The following is a 19,284-nucleotide window of genomic DNA, read 5'->3' on the forward strand; positions in this document are numbered from 1 at the left end:
CAAATTAACCCCAATCCAAGATGGCTACAGCCACAGAGAGCAAGGTTTCCCAGGTAACAGAGCAAGCCAAGCTTTCCATAGCCGTTGCAGGCCTAAGCCTCCACTCAAGCTACAAAGTTTCAATTATAGAAGGTAAACAAATTCGAACAAATGGAGGCAGAATGGAGCTTGAGAGAGCAGGCCAGGGTTGCCGGTGGCAACAGAGGAAGCAAAGCTTTCCGCACACCCTGGCGGGGCTCACCCGCTTAAGGCTACAAAGTTTCAATTGTAGAAGGTGAATTAACTGCCACAGAAATGGCTGCCGCCCCAGGTTACAAAGTTTCAATTGTAGAAGGAAAATAAATTCCAGATACCAGGGCCTCCCCTTGGGTTGCCAGGAGGCGTGGCCGGCCTGCAAACCACCATAGGCCCCTCGCTCAGGCCGCCCCACACCCCAAGGGAACCCCCACCCTTATCTGTGAAACCCTTCAGGGCAAACCAGCTGGCCCCCTCCGCCACCCCCCCTCCCCCACCCCGTGCACCAGGCCTCTATCCTATCTAATAAAAGAGTAATATACAGATTGATCATCACTGTAACACACAATATAGCTGCCCCCATGTGGTGAAAGATCCTGCCCCCATGTGGACACAAGATGGCCACTACAAGATGGCCAGCAGGAGAGGGCAGTTGGGAGGCACCCGGCCTGCAAGGGAGGGCAGTTGAGAGGGACCAAGCCTGCAAGGGAGGGCAGTTGTTGGGGACCAGGCCTGCAAGGGAGGGCAGTTGGAGGTGATCAACCCTGCAGGAGAGGGCAGTTAGGGGTGACCAGGCTGGCAGAGGAGGGAAGTTGGGGGCAAACAGGCTGGCAAGGGAGCAGTTAAGCATCAACCAGGCTGGCAGCAGAGTGGTTATGGGGTGATCAGGCTGGCAGGCAGAAACAGTTAGGGGCAATCAGGAAGGCAGGCAGGCAAGCAGTTGGGAGCCAGCAGTCCTGGATTGTGAGAGGGATGTCCGACTGCCCGTTTAGGCCCGATCCCACCAGGATCGGGCCTAAACGGGCAGTCGGACATCCCTCCAGGAGTCCCAGATTGGAGAGGGTACAGGCTGGGCTGAGGGACAACCCCCCGCCGTGCACGAATTTCGTGCACCGGGCTTCTAGTTAGAGTTATATTGACCTCACCAACCGAGTTGGGAAATATTCCTTCCACCTCCATTTTCTTAATGCTTTTGTTTAAACTTCGAGTTATTTCTTCCATAAATGTCTTACAGAATTCACTAACGAAAGTATCTCGGCCTGAAGTTTGTTTTGCAGGTAGGTGACTACTAATAATATTTAATTTGTTTAATAAATACAGGGACATACAAATATTCAATTTTGTGTTTTGTCATTTTTTGGTAAGTTCTGATTTTCACCCCAATATGCCCATTCCAAGTTGTTGAATTTATGGGCACAACGTTGTTCAAAGTGTTTCCTCATTATCTTTATAAGTCCATAGAAATGATGTACTCTGTTTTACTCCTAATATTGATCATTTACACTTTATCATTTTTCTTGATCAATTTAATCATTCATAATCAGTTTATCAATTTTACTAATTTTTCTAGTTACAGGTATATTAGACAACTTAGTATTAATTAGATATATATATATATAAGATGACTCAATGTTATACTGTAGGCCACTGAGCCTTTATTCTTCCCCACCTTATTATTTTCTCTTTCAGATTATGTGATGTGTACAGGTCTGTCTTCAAGTTTCCAGATTCTGTTTTCTGTCATCTTTAATTTGCTGATAAACCCATCCAGTGAATTTTTTAAATTTTAAATTCTAATTCCAAATGTTATACTTTCAGTTGAGAATTTTCATTTGGTTCTTTATATATATATTGTTGGCATTTCTTTGAGATTCCCTATCTGATTACTTTATGTGACTACCATTTAACTTAAGTCCTAAACACATTTAAAGGGGGTGTTTTCAAGTCTTTTTATAATTCCAACATCTGTATCCCCTTAAGGTCTGTCTATATTGACAATTTTTATTTTACTTATGGGTCACATTTTCTGTGTATTCACATTGCCTAATAATTGTGTGTGTGTGTGTGTGTGTGTGTGTTCTGTGTATTGAGAATGATAAAATGTAGAGATTCTAGCTTGTCTTCTCTTTTTCTGAAGAATGTTGACACTGTCCTATCTGTCACCTTAAATTTGTAAAGGTTTGGTTGTAGACTTGGTTAGTGTGACTCTCAGTTTTGACCGTAGGAAAAATCCTTAGTCATGCAACAAAGTCTACTCCTCAGGCATGGTCCTTCTGGGGTCTGACTGGAAAGCTCAAGCTGCTGGCACCTCTAACCTGGTTTCAAAGTCCAAAAATGTCACTCTTCCTATGGGCAGGATATAACATCTCTCAGCTTTTACCATCTTCTGTTACTTTCTGCAGGCATCATGGAATCTCTCTTATGTTCACAGTTTAGGAATCAGAAAAACATTTGTGGTGAATTAATATTCAGATTTGGAGGCTTCCTTCTCTGTGGATCATTCTTTTCCTGGATTCCTCCCCTCGCCCCTCAAATTCCAGCTGCTCTGGGCACCACAAACTCTAGCCACTGATACCACAAATCAATAAAACTGTAGTTTATTGGGTTGAGGGCTGCCCTCAGGGATAAAGCCATAAATGTAGATCTCACCAGGAACCATTCATTTCAAGGATCAAATCCCTGTCAGTTCTGTCTATCTTTGGAGCTGGGCTTCTCCAGTGTCTTAACCAGTGTCTTATAGTCTTATATTCTGTCAGTGGTTTATAACGCTTATCTTCAAGGTAGGGTACTCTTATGACAAACCACTCTTATCAGTAAACCATATGTACTTTATACCTGGAAAATCCAGATAACTGAATGTGAGAGTAATTCTCATTGCCAGATTAGATGCAAGATATAGAGAGTCAACCTAAAGCTCTCTGGAGATAACAGCAAACAACACCTAGCAGCATTTAAGAGTTTGTATATACAGTATGTTCAAAGCCATTAACTCATTTGATCCTAACAATAACACTGTACAATTGCTGAAGCATTAGCTACATGAGGATATTAGAGCTTAAATTAATTAATGTGCTATGAAAGCAAGTCTTAAACCTATTTCTCCCACAACACTATGATACCTTTATAATAAACAGTTGTACGTTTTAATTCTATTAATGAAAAATTATAAATATGTTCGGAATGAAGGTATTTACTTATAATCAGGCTGTAAATCCAATCTATCTTTCTTAAAACAGCCACGGCATAGTTAGATTTTTAAGACAAAGACTGCCTCATATTCCATATTTTGTACAGAGTCCAACACCACTAATCTATTAGCACTAAATTATAAGAACACTTCCTGCAGCATAAATTTGTTTAGAAATATCACCCTCTTTTAAACATCGTTCTAAAAAGCATCTTATTGACAAGATTTTTTAAATTGTGTAATATTCTCGGGGAGGACGGCTCATTAAACTTTTTTCATCCCAAAGTAATATTGGTTATTTTAAAAATTATTTTCTGAGACTTTCAATATACAAACTCAAACTCAATGTATTGTTAAAGAGAGTACAATGGATTTGAACATTAGTTCACTAGTCTTTTCCACATCACCTTCCAACATCACAGCCCCTCTCCCTAGCTGCTCCAAACTTCTCTCTATTGCCCAAACATGACTGGCTCTTCACACTACAGGGCTTTTGAAAAGGATATTACACCTAGAATGTTCCTCTCTGTGCCTGAAACTCTTTTATTCATCAAAGACTCAGCTCAAATACCTTTGCATTGTAAAGCTAAGTTATCCACTCCATGGGGAGCTCACATCATTTAACACTATGGATTGTTTAATTAACAAGCTGATGAAAGTCTCTCCTTCTGACTGTGAGGTGCATGAGGACAGCGACATTTCTTATTGATCTTTCATCTCTAGTACCAAGCACAACAGTAGTATACAGTAGATGCCTGAAAAAAAATTTTTGAATGACTGAATGACTTTCATACTAACACCTATTTCCAATAGTACCACCACTATGTCACACCTATATTCTGGTAGCAGCTTCATAAATAAGTTCCTTGAATCCATCTAAGAGCCAAGAGTTCCAATAAATTCTGAGCATCACTGTCATATTAATCTTTGGCTCATATTACTGCATGCCCTGCACATAAAAAAAATAATAGCTTCTCTTTGCCCTTAGGTCAAATTCACAACCTCTAGAATCTGGCTCCAATGTATCATGTACATAACCACCTCACTTTCAGGTCTCCTTTGCCTGCTCTCACTTAGCCTACACTCTGCCCCCATTTTTACTTCTGTCTACACTAATCCCACCAATTCTTCTAAGCTCAGCACGAGTCTCATATTGTCCATGGATTAGCTGGAAGATACTCTCAAAAATCTGTCATAAAAATGTTGCTAACACTAGTACTTTGTGCTTCTCATTCAACACTCATCTCAAATTTTACTTCATTAGCAAAAATAAAAAAGTATCACATAAATGATGACAATATCTAGCACATTCAGACACTTAACAAATGGTTATACATAGGCTAGTGAGGTAGAATAAGAGAACTCTAGTTTTTAAAAACTTAAATAAGGAAAAAAAAGTAAAAAAATTAATACGAAAGGAAAGAAATTAGCCCCTCTATAGATATACCATTCTTATTCATATAAACCACATTATGGTTTATGTAATTATAAATATAGGAATACTTATTTGAAAACCAGCTCTGTGCAAGAGAGAAGGACAAAAAGTCTTCTGGGGCCCAGAACAGTATATTATTTTGAAAAACAGAAATGTTCCTGGACTCAGAAACTAATTTTCTTTCTCTTATTTTTATGCTCAGTCAGAAACACTTACGATTAATAATTTAGTTTTTTAGCTATCTATGAAGTGTACGTATTCCACAGCATAAATTAGTGAATTGGCATTTTGGTTTATAATTAATGTCTTTTTACTTTGGTTAAGAGTCCCTTCCCCAGAGCCCAATCAATTCAGCTCAGTTCCATAAACATTTATTGAATATTTGCTATGTTCCAGATCCTTTCCTAAATTTAAAAATGAGTACATGGTCAACGATATTCAGGAGCTCCAAAGCAAATTAGAGGAGATAGATAATAACTAGTTCAAAATAAAATGGTAAATATAAAATCAAAGCTATATACAAAGTTTTATGAAAGAACAAAGGACAAAGACAGCTTCACATGACATATAAGCAGAGATTTAAAGAAGGAAAAGAAGTTGGACCAGTAAACCAGGAGAGGGTAGGAAGACCTTATAGGTAAAGTGAATAGAAGAAAAAACAAACACACACGCAGAAACACGAGAAAGCATGGTGTGATTGGTATACTAGTATAGAGTATATAGGCATGGTTGTCATATAAAGAAGGGAGGGAGGCAATGATGAGTTACAAAAATCTAGAAAAGCAGGTATGCATTGGATAATGGATTACACTACAAGCCATGATAAAGAGCTTAATTGTGTGTTTTTTCCTGTAGGAAATGGGAGGATGTGAAGCATTTAGCAGTGGCAAGCCCAGATAAGGGTTTTAGACTACTGTGGTGGCTGTTAAATTCACTTTTACATGTATTTATTGAGGGGCTGTTACATGCAAGGTTTTACCTCAGCAATTAAAAATAACCCGCCCTGACCAGTTTGGCTCAGTGGATGGAGTGTTGGCCTGCGGACTGGGGGGTCTCAGGTTCGATTCCGGTCAAGGGCATATATCTTGATTGCTGGCACATCCCCAGTAGGGGGTGTGCAGGAGGCAGCTGATTGATGTTTCTAACACTCTATCCCTTTCCCTTCCTCTCTGTAAAAAATCAATAAAATATAATTTAAAAAATAAAATAAAACTTTTGCTTGCCTGAGGTGTAGTGAATACTTTTCACTATGTTCAATAAGCAAGATTAAAAAATATTAGCACAGAGCTAGGCTGGTGTGGCTCAGTGGTTGAGCATTAACTCATGAACCAGAAGGTCACCAGTTCGATTCCCAGGCTCAATCCCCAGTTGTAGGCTTGAGGGAGGCAGCCTATCCATGTTTCTCATCAATTTTTCTATCTCTCTCTCCCTTCTCTTCCTCTGTCTCTCATATATATATATACAAAAAAAGGCAACCAGCGATAAAACTTTATATCATTACTAGAGTCCCGGTGCATGACACTTGTGCACTGGGGTGGGGGGGGGGTATCCCTCAGCCCAGCCTGCACCCTCTCCAATCTGGGAACCCTCAGGGAATGTCTGACTGCCGGTTTAGGCCCGATCTGTGGGATTGGGCCTAAACCGGCAGTCAGACATCCCTCTCACAATCCAGGACTGCTGGCTCCCAAACGCTCGCCTGCCTGCCAGCCTGATCACCCCCTAACCATTCCCCTGCCAGCCTGATTGATGCCTAACTGCTCCCCTGCCGACCCAATTGCCCCCAACTGCCCTCCCCTGCCGGCCCGATCGCCCCCAACTGCCCTCCCCTGCGGACCTGGTCACCCCCAACTGCCCTCCCCTACCGACCCCGGTCACCCCCAAATGCCCTCCCCTGCTGGCTATCTTGTGGCAGCCATCTTTGACCACATGGGGGTGGCCATCTTGTGCAATGGTGTGAGGGTCAATTTGCATATTACCTATTTATTATATAGGATTATTAACTACCAAATTACCTCTGACATCTTTATAAGCACTATCATATCTAGTATTTAGTAGGATATGGAAAAACTGGAATTTTCATACACTGCTAAGTGGAAATATGTAACCCCTTCTAGGAGAGTCTGGCATTTCCTCAAAAGGCTAAGCTTAGTTACCATATGACCTAGCAATTCCACTCCTAGATTATAGCCAAGAGTACTGAAAACATAGGTCTACCATGTAAGTTGAACAGAAAAATTCACAGGATTAATATCTATAATGGTCAAAAAGTGGAAACAACTCATATGTCTATCAATTGATGAAAGAATAAACAAAATGTGGTATATCTGCATTATTTGCCAATAAAAAGAAATGAAATACCCACACATGCTACAACCCAGATGAACCTTGAAAAAACGCTAAGTGAAAGAAGACAGTCACAAAGGACCACATATATTGATAGATGAAATATTCAGAATAAGCAAATCTATGGAGACAAAAAGTAGATTAATGGTTGCCCAGAGCTGAGAGGAGCTGGGAGACAACCAAAGGGAGCAAACTATCTTTTTGGGGTAATGAAAATGCTCTAAATTTGAAAATGGTGATGGCTAACGCAGCTCTGAGAATTGTATTGGCATTGAATTGTATACTTTAAATGGGTGAATTGAATGGTATCTGATTTATATCTCAATAAAATTATTTTAAAAAACCTAATCTTTAATGATATCTTCAAAAAATGTATTCCCCTTTCCTCATGAAACCAGATGACATCCTTCCCAGCATATAATGCATTATAAAACTGGAGTGCTAAAACCAACTTTTTTAATCATCTACAGGCAATTCATTTTTTTTCTGAGAAAACTAATCTTCCAGTTCGGCAAAAAACAATTTATTTTTATGAAATCCAAACAATAAGAAAATAGAAGCTTTGACCCATCTGGCACAAAAGGTGAGTTAGTCTTTCAATAACATCAAAGTATAAGAAGCTGATTAATCAGTTTGATCTTCTGTATGTCTTAATCTGATCGCTACTGTAAAAATTATCAATAATTATTTTTAGATATAATTGCTGAAAATTCTCAAGTTGATACTAAGGTACTACTTCAATCTTTATTTGCTTGTAATCACACTCCTATTAGCCCAGGAGTCAAATAAGGTGAACATACTGCTAAGGATGCTAAATAGTAAAAGAGAATAACACAAAAAATTCACCTGTATAATAAGGAAACATGTTTGCATGTATGCGTAAGTTAATGTGTATTTGTGCAATTAAGTGGGTACAAGTGACCTGGTGGGTTACTGCATTAGTCTGAATACAAGCTGAAGTTAGGTGTCCCATCCTCATTTTATTGTTTCACCCCTGGGTTTCCAGTATTATGGAAAAAATTCACACAGGTATACTATGTGGCTTTACTACAAACAATATCGCTCCAACTTCAGCTGGGATCCCACGGTCATTTGAAAAAATCGTTTCTGTCTCTAGGCTCTTCCTTCTTATACTTTCTACAGTAGCTATAAGCAGTAACATTTTTTTCTCTAGAGCTATACACCTATAAACTCCAAGATCCATCTTTACCGATAAAAAAACAACCAAACACATAGGTCATAGTATGACTTTTCCTTCAACCTCCCTTACAATTTACCTATAGTAGCACTCACCCTTTATTCACTCTTTAGAATAGTAAATAATAATGTGATTCATTATTTATTGAGTACTTGCCATATGCTAAGCACTGGGCTGAGTACTTTATATATAACTAGAGGCCCAGTGCATGGATTTGTGCACCGGTGGGTTCCCTCGGCCTGGCCTGTGCCCTCTCGCAATCCAGGGTGCCTCAGGGGATGTCAGAGAGCCAGTTTCAGCCTGATCCCCACAGACCAGGCAGAGGGACCCCACTGGTGCACGATAGGGGCTGGGGAGGGACCACAGGAGGGTTCCAGAGCATGTCCAGCCCATCTTGCCCAGTCCCAATCACGGCCAGCCGGCCAGGGAGGGACCGTGGAGGGACCACGGGAGGGCTCCAAGGCATGTCTGGCCCATCTCGCCCAGTCCTGATATGCCGGACTCCAGCAGCAAGCTAACTTACCAGTCAGAGCGTCTACCCCCTGGTGGTCAGTTCGCATCATAGTGACTGATTGAACAGATGAATGAATGGTCAGACACTTTGCATATTAGGCTTTTATTATCTTCTCTAATAAAAGAGTAATATGCAAATTAACCATCACTCTGCTACATAAAACACGCCCACCAGCCAAGTCACGCCCACCAACCAATCAGGGTGAGTATTCAAATTAACCCCAACCAAGATGGCTACCAGAAGGGAGGCTTGGGTTTCCCTGGCAACAGAGGAAGCCAAGCTTTCCACACACTCTGGCAGGCCCAGGCCTCCACTCAAGGATACAAAGTTTCAATTATAGAAGGTAAACAAATCCAAACAGAAATGGCAGCAGCCACGGATCTAGCAGGAGGCTTGGCTCCGCTCCAGGCTACAAAGTTTCAGTTGTAGAAGGTAAATAAATTCCAGATACCAGGGCATCTGTTTGGGTCGCCAGGGGCGTGGCTGGCCTGCAACCTACCACAGGCACCTCGCCCAGGCCTCTCCACGCCCCAAGGGAACCCCATCCTGATCCAGGACACCCTTCAGGTCAAACCAGCTGGTCCCCACCCATGCACCAGGCCTCTATCCTATCTAATAAAAGAGTAATATGCAGATTGACCATCACTCCAACACACAAGATCAAGATAGCTGCCCCTATGTGGTCAAAGATCCTGCCCCCATGTGGACACAAGATGGCCACCACAAGATGGCCAGCAGGGGAAGGCAGTTGGGAGGGACCAGGCCTGCAAGGGAAGGCAGTTGAGAGGGACCAGGCCTGCAAGGGAGGGCAGTTGGAGGTAATCAACCCTGCAGAGGAGGGTAGTTAGGGGTGACCAGGCCAGCAGAGGAGGGAAGTTGGGGGCAAACAGGCTGGCAGGGGAGCAGTTAGACATCAATCAGGCTGGCATGGGAGTGGTTAGGGGGTGATCAGGCTGGCAGGCAGAGGCGGTTGGGGCAATGAGGAAGGCACGCAGGCGAGCAGTTGGGAGCCAGCAGTCCTGGATTGTCAGAGGGATGTCCAGTGGGATCGGGCCTAAACGGGCAGTTGGACATCCCTCGAGGGGTCCCAGATTGGAGAGGGTGCAAGCTGGACTGAGGGATACAAACTCACGGTGCTGAAGCTGGACTGAGGGACAGCCTCCCGCCCCCATGCACGAATTTCGTGCACCAGGCCTCTAGTGTAGGATAATTAATTTAGATCCCAGGACAATCTTACAAGACCAGTATTTTTGGTCCCATTTTTTACACTGACAACATGAAGATCAGGGGAGCTAAGTGCTTTGTCTAAGGTTCGTAGGCAATGAGTGGAAGAAAACAGATAGGGATCCCGGTCTGGCTATAACCATGTCACCCTGCCCCTGAATAGTGTTCTAACTAATGATGCCTGTCCCAAGACCTCCACTTTCACACACACACACACACACCACATTCATAGGTTAGCTTCACTACTGTAAAATCTTTTCTTTCCTAGCCAGTACTGAGGAAACAAATATCTAAATTGCTATACTTAACTCAAAAACATGGGTTATACTCTTTGGATTTGCATTTAAAAATAGATTTTTTGTAATAGTATATATGTATCTCTATATTAATCACATTAATAAATTTTAAACCAAATGTAAATAGATGGTTTAGATATTAAAGACATGTGGGGTTGAAAGACTAAATGACTTCCACTGAGCTTCCAAGAAAACCTCAAAATATCAGGTTATGCTCTAAGTTATCATCTCCCTCTTCCTGTTCATCTACAGAGTGGGGGGTGGGGAGGATGAAATTTCCTGATTCTTAATTTTCCCAGTAATTTCTCACTTTGGCAGAGAAAGGTAGAAAGCGGTTGAGCAACAGAGGCAGGCAGAGCTAATGCTCCTTAAGAACTGTGTCTTCTCTTTAATGGTCCTGACAAATGTAGGCCCTAATTGGCTTGAGTTTTCTCAGGTGACTTTTAACAAAATTTCAGTCTAAGTGTTTAATGGCTCTTCCTAAGCCATATGATTTATTGTGCTGCGTACATACAAGTTTAATTCCCTACATCCACAATGAATTTAATTATTTTTCTTAAGCTGTTAAGAATTAACTTTAAGCCCTGGCTGGGTAGCTCAGTTGGTGAGAGTGTCGTCCCAATAAAAGGTTGCAGGTTCCATCCCAGGTCAGGGCATATACAAGAAGCAACCAATGAATGCATAAATAAGTGGAATAACAAACTGATGTTTCTCTCTCTCTCTCTCTCTCTCTCTCTCTCGGCCTTTCTCTTTCTCTCTAAAATCAATCAATAAATATTTTCTAAAAAAGAATTAACTTCAATATTGTAATCACCATGAAAATAAGTACTAGAGTATGACTTGTTCAATATTTTATTCCCTGGACCTATACCGATTAGATGCTCAATAACTACATAATTTTGTGCAGCCCATTATGCCTTTTAATAAAATCTCCCTGGAACACTTACATGAATTTGTTGTTTTGAATACTATGGTATCAAAATTTAGAGCCTATACTATCTTTAAGGTTAAAATTAGTTTGTTTTTACAATATTCAATTTGAATATATTTTAAAGCAGTTTTAAAAACATTTTTCTAATCTCTTCTGATTCATCGCTTCTCGGCCTTTTGGCTAAGATCAAGTGTAATCTCTTCTGATTCAAAATCAACCAAATAGTGATAAAAAAAATAACTTGTGCCTTTTAAACGTATATATATATCTCAACATCTTTTATATAGTATAGCTAAATCTATAGCTTTAAAGACTGGGTTTTCTTTCATTCAGATCAGAATTTATAGCCTCCTAAATACAAAGGATGTTAGCTTTATCTTCAGTTCATAAACAACTTGTTAATCACTGATACCATTCAAGAACTCCATGCATATTTATTGCTGCATTCATTTTTAAACCAATATTGCAAAAGTTTACACACAGTGTGAGAAATGTCACCTAAATGCTAAAAAACTCTGTAAATATCAATTCTCAATGGTAGGTTCCTTGTCTGTCATTAAAATAAATATCAACTTCTTGTCCACTTTCAATTTTGCTGAATGCCACCCACTTAGAAATTCGCTATAATGATTCAAAATACTCCGTTATATTTTTCCTCTCATTTCTCAATGTCTTCCCATCCCCTAATATCATGATTTATTTGAAAATTAGCTGTAAAAATTGTTTACAGACCTCCATCCATCCTTCTGGAGATAACTGAAGGCTCCATCAACAACACTTGCAAAGAACTGGCCTCCTGTGATGAAGAGGGTATTAATGGTGACTAATCGACCTCTTAAGTTGGGTGGTGATACCTCAGCAATGTACACTGGCACTGTCATAGAAGCAATGCCTGTAAGGAACAATGAAAAGTAAGCGTAAGACACTTTCTCAAGATTTCGTCTGTTGTTCTAAATATTAATGCTAGGTTAAGACACATCAAGCGTGTGCTCTACTTTAAACAAAGGTCTACCACATATTTAAAGATTCTCTTTGTAACTGGTGACTACTGCAGATAAATAAAGATGTGAGATACCAATCTGAGTATCATTTTTCATATTATCTGAAAGTGCCTCTAGAGATCTCAGATAACTTTAGAATGCATCAAAGTATGCTTTATAATTTTTTAAGGTCTAAAAATGGGAAAATGCTCTCTGGACTGAATCTAATTATTGAAATATTTTTAGTCTTACATGGGAATGTAATCAGACAATGCTGAGAATAAAAAATAATTAACGAATACATAGTAACTATTCAAAGTCATCATTTCCAGCAGACACACCAAAACTCTTAATTGATTTACTAATAAGAAATCCATACATTAAATCACCTTATTCGATTGTCTAGGTGTACATTTCAGAAATAGTTTACAATGAACAGTACTTCGGGAATTTGCAGTTTTAAAAAACAGATGACCTTTAACCACAAAATAGACAGTTTTTATGGTTTAGATGTATTTGTTTATACCTACTTTAAAATTTCTTCTAGCTAAAATCAATGCAGCATAATCTATGGTAGTAGTTCTCCAACTTCATTGATCACCAGAATCATTTATGTGGCGTTTTTGTTTGTTTGTTTGTTTTTGTTTTGTTTTTTGTTTTGTTTGAAAGATTTCCTCACCTCACCCACCCCAGACGACTACAGAGTTGGGAGATGAGCCTGTCTTTTCAAAATCCTCCAGGTGATCCTGATGTTCACCATGTATTTATAAAACTGCAGTTCTATAGGCTACAATTTTGAGCCAATCCAAAATCATTTCTTAAAGAAAATCTTGGCCTTGCTGGTCATTATCTACCTCACTTCCAGTGGCACTTATTATTTTTACCTCAAACTAATAGCTAATCAATACTCACCAGTAATTCAGAAGAAAAAAAATCAGGATTAACTAAGAAAAAGTATCTGTAGATACTGTAAACCGATCCCTAGATTAAACCAGAACATCAATGGGCTGCATAACAGACACATCTAGGATGATTTTTAATGAACTGGTTTGCATGATGCCCAAAAGTAGCTTGTAGTGAAGCTGGCTGCATTAAGAAATCTGTGGATGTGTTTTCTCGACAGGGGCTGTTGAAGGTACCATTTCCCACATTCTGGACGAGAGACACTTCTCTCTTGTCTCTGGAACTGCAATAGTTGTGCTTCTCAGTAACTGATTTGTGTCTGTTCATTGGCACTATAAATCAGATCATTCCCTTGTGTCTGCTCTATGTAGGCAGTCTGAGAGGCCCACCTCTATCGAGTGTTTTAGACTTCCTGATATGTGTTCCGTGGATTAAACTCCCTCCTGATGCGACAACTGTCTCCAATTTCACCTATTTTAAATACATTTATTTACTTTGTTCTATCTTTGAGCAAAGTGAGTAAATGGACAGAGAGAGAAAATTTCCTTAAGTAATATACTCGTATACTTGCTTCTGGAACATTCACTGTATTATTATTGCATAACTGCTAGTAAGTAGTTACTAGGCTCGCACAAAACTCAGACCAGTGAATTGTACACTCTGTAGTTTCCACCAATGTTATTAGTCCCTGTCAATACATGGCAATGATGAAAAGTTTCTTAAGACTATATGAGTTTCATGAAATAATAAACATGAGTTAGTAGACAAAGTACTGTAGTCTGTACAATTAAATCAGCACCTAAACAGCTAAAAATTTCCACCTGACAGCTACTCAATTTAATAGCACAGACCACCCTAAAATGGCTTTCATCTAACTTGGAAAGAGGAAACATCTGCAGCAAATGTTAGTTCTTTTATGATTAAACTTTTTAAAAATCAGACAACAGTCACTGATGGTTTGGATTTCTTTTTCTGCTTTGGTCTGGCTGTAAACAGGAATCCAGTTGCTGTCTTTAGCCAGAGATATTTACTCAGCCATCTAGCCCGCAGATGGGAGTGTGGAAATCTGGTCCGTGGCTTTAGGCAGCACATGTTTGTTATGAAGCTCATAGATTTTACTCAATAGGAACTTCAGAGATGTCCCCAGACCCTTATAAAGGTTGATTATTAAAAATAAACACCACACCCTAGCCGGTTTGGCTCAGTGGATAGAGCGTTGAGCCTCGGACTGAAGGGTCACAGGTTCAATTCTGGTTGCAGGCTAGATCCCTGGCCCTGGTCGGGGTGGGTGCAGGAGGCAACCAATCGATTTATCTCCCTCACATCAATGCTTCTCTTCTCTCTCTCTCTCTCTCTCTCTCTCTCTCTCTCTCTCTCTCTCTCTCTGTTCCACTCCCTCCCTTCCACTCTCTCTAAAAATCAATGGAAAAATATCCTTGGGTGGAGATTAACAACAACAAAAAATACAATAAATGAACACTACAACATTAAAAAGTAACAGATAATGATAGAGGGAAAAGATTGAAGAACTATAAAAAGACAGACTCGCTGGATTGAGAGTTGGAAAGAACCCTACAAGATCTGTCTAATGAGTGCTCACATTGACTTAGCACTGTTACAACTACTTACATTCCATTAGATACTTTACATAAACTGATTATTTTATCTAATCCTCAGAACATCCCTTTAAAGGACATATAATTATGCCCACTTTGCAGAGAAGGACTTTACCTCAAGTCTCACAACTGAGTAGGTTAAGTGGAAGAACTAGAATTCGCAACAGACAGTGAGATTCCAGAACCCGCTTTTGAAAGCACTAGACTCCATTGACTGACCACCACAGCTCAGGGCAGGCCCTGCAACCAGTGGGTTTACATTCCAGCGTTGCCCTATACCAGCTGGTTAAGTCTGGGCAACTTAACCTTTCTGGGTCTCCAGTTCCTCATCTATATAATAGAAAGAATAAAAGTAACTCTTCCATGGAAGTTGGGAAAATTCAATGAGTTAATAGAATAAAGCACATGAAATGTGCCCAGCATACAGAAAGTAGTTAATAATATCAGTAGTATTTCAGTTTGACCTGTGTTAAGTGCTGGGATTATCAAAATAATGCATAAATAAAATGAGGTCCCTTCCCTAAAGGAAGAAACACACAAAGCCCACTCAAAAAACATGCAGCCAAATAAAAAATTTCAAAGTAACATGGGAAGGGTCACAGCACAGCTACACACTGCATCCTACTTTTCGGTGCTGACATTGCTGCATGCTGACAACGATTAGGTGATAGGGAGGAAAGGCTGGGCAGACAACTCTGCAGAAAAGAGCATGAGCTTACAAAAATACGAAATGACACGGGGTTTCTCAAAGGCTGCACAGAAAGTGTGAAGCAAAATATGTGTAGAAATGAATTGGGAGAGGCATACAGGGCACAGATCATAGAAGTAGCATCCATTTAGCAGTGAGCATCCATTGAATTCCTGACCTGAGCTGGGGACAGAGTGCTCTAACAGGAGGAGGACATGCCCTCTGTCCTGAGGATTTGCTGAGAAAAATGTGTTTGAGCAAGTAATTAGATTTAGAGTGTGATGGGTCATACCCAAGGGGAAGTGTGGGGGACATGAATGACAAAGGGACAGGAGGAGGAAATGAGAAAAGCCTTGGATGAGGCTATATTTAAAGCAAGATCAGGAGAATGAGGAAGCTAAGCTAGGTGGGAGCGTGGAAGGTGAGATATATTAGACAATCAGACCAGCTTAGACAAAAGCCTTCAGGCAGGAAGAAATGCATCCTGTGGAGGGAGATGATTTCTGGAGACATGGGCGGAGACCAACCAGACAATTCAGAATTGCAGACGCTATACTAATATTAAGGGTTTGGTACTAAGAAGACTTTGAGTAATGTAAAGGAGGAAAAGTCACAATCAGATTCATGGGTTAAAGCATCACTTTGGTTGGAGTAGGACAGTGGTCAGCAAACTGCGGCTCACGAGCCACTTGCGGCTCTTTGGCCCCTTGAGTTTTTAGCAAACAAAGGCCAGCTTAGGAGTACCCTAATTAAGTTAATAACAATGTACCTACCTATATAGTTTAAGTTTAAAACATTTGGCTCTCAAAAGAAATTTCAATCGTTGTACTGTTGATATTTGGCTCTGTTGACTAATGAGTTTGCCGACCACTGGAGTAGGGAAAACTGATTGCAGGGGAGCAATGAGTAATGACAGCACTAGAAATGGAGTAAAGAGGAGAGATCCTAGAAGTATGTATTTTGTACTTAGGCTAAAGATAATTTGGATGAAATGTGAAGGATGAGGACAGAAAGAATTCAAGGATGATGTTCAGATGTCCAAAGTAAGTCACTAGTTTGATGGGTGCTTTTCATAAAGATTAGGGATACTGGAGAAGCAAGTGTGGGTGGACCGTAATAAGGTCAAGTTTTAGGTTGGGAAAGAGGTGCTTCGTGAAGTACACAGACAGCAAGCAGACCACTCTGTAAGTGTGCTGGGAATATAGATTACTTACATGTGAATGTTCCCATCCTCCCTCTCTTCTCCTACCCAATAAGGGTCTTTGCCAAAATAAGCAACCTCTCATTCATCCTTAGGAAAAATTTGGTCTTTGTCAGCCTAGTTCTTGAGCTGTTTTCATGCTAGACAAGAGGGGAAAAAAAAAAAAAAGAAACATGAAGGAAACATGAGTCAAAGATCTTGGTTGTGGGAAGAAGGTCAATTGAAAAAAAGACTGGAGAGAACTGTAAGTGTGAGGCTCAGGGTCAGTATGGGGAAAACTGGGAGCCTATTACAACGGGATTGACTGAGGCTTGACTGGGGGATGTGAGAGAGAACAGATTTTAAGAAATACTGCTGAGGTGTACTCTACATGCTGTTATAATCTTCAAGACACAAGAGTAGTATTATTTTTCAACTGCTTTGACTTGTTGGACTATACTTTTTTAAATGCAACTCCATACTGAAACTGGGCTAGGCAGGGTTTGGGAATTATACAGATTATCTGGAGTTCAGAAGGTGGTTCCGGGTGGCTGGTGCACATAACGGAAACCATGGGAATGGAGGAGAGCTCCCAAAAAGACACATGAGAAGAATGCCTAGAACTGAGTCCAGAAAAATGGCACTATTTAAGGAACTGCTGGAAAAAGAAACTAAGCAGGAACAACCAGCAAGCATCAACCATACCCTTGAATACCATGTTATTCCTCAAGTCTTTTTATGATACCATTTTGCTTTATTATATAAGGTCATCCTATCAATAGGTAGGCGGGACAGATATTCATCATCCCCCCGCCCCCCCCCAGTAAAGTACAGAAACGCAGCCTTAGAGGCAGACAAGAAGAGATTTTCAGAAAGTCACATCACAGCAAATTAATGTCAAAGTGGCTCTCAGATCTAAGCTCCCTAATCTTTGCAATGTGCCACTCCAGGACTGAGTGGCATGCCTCTGTTCAGAATGTGACCCTTTGTAAAGTTCTCAGGAACTTTATATTTTGGGCCCTATTTCCTTAGCTAGTGCACATGAACTTCCAGGAGCAGGAAGGTCAGAACTCTTCTCTGCTCCTACCGCCTGCAATGTGACTTACTGCCACCAAGTGTCATGCTAAAGAGCTCAGATGAATTACTCAGAAAACCGGGAACTAAATGTGATTAGTTGTATAATTTCGAGCCAGACAAGTTTGAACCCATAAAACTGCTTTATGAAAATGGAGAACTATAAGGGAATGCTGGTGATCAGGAGGAGCAGTAGACTCATGTTCACTAGGCTCATATCCGTTCAATATACACATTTCACAGGCCCTGTTAACCTGCCTTGCTATCAATAAAACAAACCATGCAAACCATAATTTATGGATTTCCAAACATGACCAGTTATAAAAAAAAAAAACACCTTGGACATTAAGTCTATATTACCCCCAAAAATCTATTTTAGAGAAACACATGGAATTCTCTCCTCAGACAAAATACACTGTTCTAATGAAGAACAGTTAATAGTAGTATGAGATTCCACAAAATTAAGAATTATGTGCTTCATAAATGGATGTAATTGGTAATATTTAAAGTTTAGCAGAGTCTATGAAGAGATTCTGTTTTCTTCCCTATTCCACTGGAGGGGTTCAGAACAGGCCTCCCCAAGATGAGCACTTTGGCAAGTGAATTATTTTGAGCTGGAGCCAACGGAGACCCTGAGGGCTCAAGAGAAACTTTCATCACTTTCTCCCTTTAAAGAATTTAAATTAGGAACTTTAAACATAATGAGATATAACCAGAAACAACTTTCTATGACTTCACAGGGCATGGTACTGAGCATCTACTCTTATCATCCTTTGAATGAATGAATGACCTTCCTCCCCTCGGACGCCCCAAGGCATTTTACCTCATCCTTATCTCAGAATGTCATATATACCTCATTTTAACTTTCTGTATCTGAACCTCTCTTGTATGTGTGGTGTTAGTCTCTCTCATGTATGTGGGGTTCCCATACATATGTAATTAAATTTGGTTATTTCCTCTTGTTAATTGTCTTATGATGAATTACCTTCTAGGTAAAAGAACCTAGAAGGGTAGAAACTCCCTCCCCCCCCCAACAATCACTAATCAAATAAAATAAATGTCTGATAAAGAATAAATTCTTTTTTTAAAAGTATTTTTTATTGATTTCAGAGAAGAAGGGAGAGGGGGAGAGAGAGAGAGAAACATCAATGATGAGAGAGAATCACTGATCGGCTGCCTCCTGCATGGCCCACACTGGGGGTCAAGTCCACAGCCTGGGCATGTGCCCTGACCTGACCGGGAATCGAACTGTGACCTCCTGGTTCATGGGTCTGTGCTCAACCACTGAGACATACTGGCTGGGCAAGAACAAATTCTTAATCATCTGTACTAAACTCATGAATAGTGTGGTGAAGGCCTGTGGTGAGGGGAGCAGGTAGGCTAGAAGGGGTCAATGTTTTGTGTTTTTTTTCTTTCCATTTTAAAAAAATGTATTATGTAACTTGCAACAATCAAGATAAATTTTTAAATATAAAAAAATGCAAAAAAATAATTAAAATTAACATAAGAAAAGTAGTGGTCCAAGTTCCTGTTAAAGGCATATTAGAACAAACAGAACCACAAAAAAAACACTGTGTTGGTACTGTTTCTGAATACTGTTTAAAAATTGTATATAAGAAAAGTTTGTTTCTTATAGAATCAAAAGGTCTACATCAAGGAAAACTCATTATCATGCTTGGCAAGGAGTTTTACCAGAAAAT

General features: G+C 40.2%; 1 protein-coding gene across 1 annotated transcript in view; it reads right to left on the minus strand.

The window, feature by feature from the left end:
• Window positions 1-19,284, minus strand: part of SLC2A13 (solute carrier family 2 member 13) — a 278,507-nt gene that overhangs the window by 212,943 nt on the left and 46,280 nt on the right. Inside the window, exon 2 of the mRNA XM_079774143.1 lies at window positions 11,876-12,035. Coding sequence (XP_079630269.1) covers window positions 11,876-12,035 — 160 coding nt within the window. The remainder of the gene's footprint in view (window positions 1-11,875; window positions 12,036-19,284) is intronic.

This window comes from Cnephaeus nilssonii (genome assembly GCF_951640355.1).
Source record: "Cnephaeus nilssonii genome assembly, chromosome: 6".
Lineage (NCBI taxonomy): Eukaryota > Metazoa > Chordata > Mammalia > Chiroptera > Vespertilionidae > Cnephaeus > Cnephaeus nilssonii.